This window comes from Hibiscus syriacus, unplaced genomic scaffold (assembly GCF_006381635.1).
Source record: "Hibiscus syriacus cultivar Baekdansim isolate YM2019G1 unplaced genomic scaffold, ASM638163v2 tig00111390_pilon, whole genome shotgun sequence".
NCBI classification, from domain to species: Eukaryota; Viridiplantae; Streptophyta; class Magnoliopsida; order Malvales; family Malvaceae; genus Hibiscus; species Hibiscus syriacus.
In genome coordinates this window covers 1,351,099-1,354,839 of record NW_024063077.1, presented here as the reverse complement: position 1 = coordinate 1,354,839, position 3,741 = coordinate 1,351,099, and the positions used below count along the sequence as shown (strand labels likewise).

General features: G+C 34.7%; 1 protein-coding gene across 1 annotated transcript; it reads right to left on the bottom strand.

Moving 5' to 3' along the window:
• Positions 1 to 655: 655 nt before the first annotated feature.
• On the bottom strand, positions 656 to 3,287 carry LOC120160074 (protein MSP1-like). The gene is made up of 2 exons (XM_039170524.1): positions 2,051 to 3,287; positions 656 to 1,289 (listed from the first exon to the last, which is right to left on the bottom strand). The coding sequence occupies exons 1-2, from the start codon at positions 2,402 to 2,404 to the stop codon at positions 1,239 to 1,241; spliced, it is 405 nt and encodes a 134-aa protein (XP_039026455.1). The 5' UTR covers positions 2,405 to 3,287; the 3' UTR covers positions 656 to 1,238.
• Positions 3,288 to 3,741: the final 454 nt, after the last annotated feature.

Below are 3,741 nucleotides of genomic sequence, written 5' to 3'. Positions count from 1 at the left end.
AAGTCACTCGATCTCAAGTAGTGTTGAGCTCGACTTGACTCGAAAACTCGTACGTTTAAAATTTTCAAACTCGACTAGAACTTGAAATAAAGAATTGAAACTCAACTCAAATTCGAACATGAACCTTAAATACATGAAAGCTTTATATGTTATTTTTTTTTTTAAATGACATACAAATGGTAGTATTATTATTAATTTAATTTCAAAAATCTAAAATTTTAATATATTATTATTTCGAGTAGCTCGGAGTTTTTCGAGTTAAGTATCAAATAACTCACTTCGACTGGTTAAGAATTCGAATCAATTCCATTCAATTCGAGTATTGACCGAACTTTGACCGAATCGATCTTGAGTATCTCGTAATCTGTCTCGCCTCGTTTACATCCTTATTTACTCCCATCCGCCCCCATGGCATCAATCACCGGCTCCTTGATAAGTTTATAACAATCATTCCTACCTATTGCAACTTGCAAAAATAAAAAAGAAGAGCCCCTAACTATGATGAGTTAAACATGCATCAACATATATTATTGCTTTCCCATTAAAACATGGGAGCTCAACCGCAACAACCTAACCTCAAAATGATTACACCCATCTTCTTATGGGATACTTCATATCAAGCAATAAAAGTAAAATATATAAATCCAAACCCGTTTTAAATGTGGTCCACCATATAACATCTCAAATGAAAAATAGAATTGAAAGACATAGTACCACTTACATCTTAAAGATTTTTTAGCTAACTTTGGCAAAAGCTTCATTGAAATTGCTAACTTGGGGAGTTCATTAATAGCAGCTTGCACCTGATAATCATCTGGTTCCCTCTGCCTTGACTGTCCAGATAACGTGAACTTAGCCTGCTATATTCATTCGCAGCAACCACTGTCCTCCTTGAAGTACCAAGTGCTTTCTCCAAATTAGTCAGTGCTAATGGCTTTGTGGTCTGAAAATCAAACAGAACTTTAGTCCTAGGTATATGTTTAAGATTTACTTACTCCAGACAGTTTTCCTTTCTTCTCCTCGTCTAGTAAGTCTCTAATAGGAATGTATTCTGCTTTCTCGCAGAGTTTGAGAAGGTCTGAACCTGTGTATCCTTCACACAAACAGGCTGCATGGTCAAAGTTGATGTTCTTCAACATTCTCACCCTTCAAAATCACCTTTAGTATCTCAGCCCTTTACCTGATATCAGGGATTCCAATCTCAAAAGCCTGCAGAAGATGCCTGAGTGTTGCTTCATCTAGTTCTGAAGGACAATTTGTTGCGGCAGGAACCATAACTTGTGCATTCTCTGCACAACAATATACGATCATTATATCTTAATTTATAACTTTAAATTCATCACAAAAGAAATGAAAGACAGTAATTAGTGGGAGAATGATAGCATCTATAAACACTCTTAGAAGAGAATATAAATATTACAATTACACAAAAAACAAACAGAATCTAATATCTATTATCGAAGGGGATGGGGTTTCATAGGAATCGAACCCTAAACACGCCAAAACTTGAAACCACATACAAGTTGTCAGTAGACTAACAACTTGTTGGCAGAAAAAGGCCAGCTAACAACTACAAACATATGAAATGAAAATTTGCATCTCTCTTTTGGTCTGTGTGTGGACATTGGTGTTACAAGCATATTTGAATGAAAAAACCATTTTTGGGTTCTCAATGAAAAGATAAGGTATATACCATCGCAGCACGGCCTTAGGATTGTTGAATCAATTAACCTTATCTTAGAAGAATTATTTTCACCTATCTCATGTATCAGCTCACTTTTCCACAGGATTTCAATTAAATATAAGTACCTTACCTCCCCCGGAAGCTGCTCTCAACCCGTTGGGGGCAGCCTACTACCTTACCTCCCCTCACCCCATTACATATGGGAATAGGGTAAGCTAATTATTATTATTATTATTATTATTATTATTATTATTATTATATAAGTACAACAAACCAAATAACAGGTTAAGGACCACTTTTATCCCATATAACCATATTAATTCAGGTTTAGTCAAAAAATGCAAAAAGCCCTACAACAATACTTACCAAGTTTCTGTGCATCCCAAACCACCTGTTCATCAGATCTGTCATCCTCAGATTGATACAAACAGCTCCAGACTCCTTTGCACTGGCTTGAGTAAGCATGGTCTTTCTACCTGAGGGACCATATAAGAGAACCCCTTTTTGAGGACCAAGAAGCCTTCCATGTGAAAACAACTCTGTTCTCCGTAATGGAAGAATCACTAGCTCATAGAGAACATGCTTGATGGCTTTCAAACCTCCAATAGATTCAAATTCCACATCAATGTGATCAGGATATATCACATCACATGCTATTACATCCTGTAAAAATGACACAGACACACACACACACACATATAGGACTACTGAATATACCATGCAAAAATTCTAAAATACAATTGGTAGGCATGCATTCTGAGATAATATAGTTTTAGATATACATTAGGATATTGTTGAACCTAATAAATTAAAGAAATCACTAGAAAATTGCAGACATCAAACAGAAATAGGATAATGGGAGCAACAAAGGCTTGAAGTGCACATGCTCATGAGCTAGCATTCCAGTTTCTGCATATGTAGGTGATTGGCTGGCCAGTTAACTATTATTCACTAGAATTACAAATTCCATCCTTGGATCACATTCCACTAAGAAAAATCCCAAAAAAATCTAAAGAATCAATAAATACTCACAAATTTATCTATCTAACAATAAAATACAATTTGGCTTAAAACAACCTCCATTTTTTTATTAACTTAGGTGAATACAACGTAGTATATGTTATAAAGATTTTTTCTCCATTTGATTATAAAAGTTCAAATACCCTTGCAGTGTTTGAACAGGGGTAGTTTGGTTCGTTCAAAACAACCTCCATTTTGGAAAGGAACAAATATCTATTACCATAAACAGCTTCCATTAACGTATTTTTTCCCAATTCCCAAATAAAAGTACCTCCTACGGATTGGTATGAATTAAAGGACAATCCAAGCGCTTGTCAATTTCCTTCTTGTTCTCCAGCGCCTTTAGAAGCTTACCGGTTTGGATAGAGGTGCCGGAGCCCCGCGAAGAGGAGCAGACAACTAAGGGCAGCGCTGGCGGCGTACGAAATGAGTTATTTGTTTCCGAAGGAGACGAAGACGAACCCATCTTTGGCATATAATATCTATCAATCTATTAATGTACCATTTTTCTTACTAGAAATAACAATTAGGTAATAGCTAGGGTTGTGAATATTAAGAGGGGAGAAGAAGGATTGCGATTCGAAGAAAGTGCTCGCAAAGAAATGCGGGACTTTTTGTTACATGCTGATATAAAATATGAGGCTTCCTGGTAAATTGAATTGTTGCTCGGTATACTTTTGAAATCAAATGGTACCATAATCTAAGGGTGTTCCTATCCAGGTACCCGAATTTTTGGGTATTTGAGATGTCGGATATTTAATTTTTCGGATAATATATTTGTTGGTTTGTGCTTCGAATCATAATTATTGATCAGGTGTCTGTTAATTGGGTATTCGTAAAATTTAAATACCCATAAAATCAAGTGTTGAATATTCTATTAATATTTTTTTTTAAATTCAGTTTTTAAAAAAATCAAATAAGAAACACATAAAATTTAAAAGTTCATAATATATAATCAATACACAAAAATTAGAAATTTGAAGTTAGTTTTAAGGATAAATATTCGAATATATATAAATATTATTTTCTAAAAGAAA

Bases quoted from the DNA above. Each gene is read 5' to 3' on its own strand.
- LOC120160074 (XM_039170524.1), bottom strand. From the start codon at position 2,404: ATGGTATATTCAGTAGTCCTATATGTGTGTGTGTGTGTGTCTGTGTCA. The intron at 1,290-2,050 runs GTAAGTATTGTT...ATTGTTGTGCAG, and splicing joins TTGGGATGCACAGAAACTTG to AGAATGCACAAGTTATGGTT.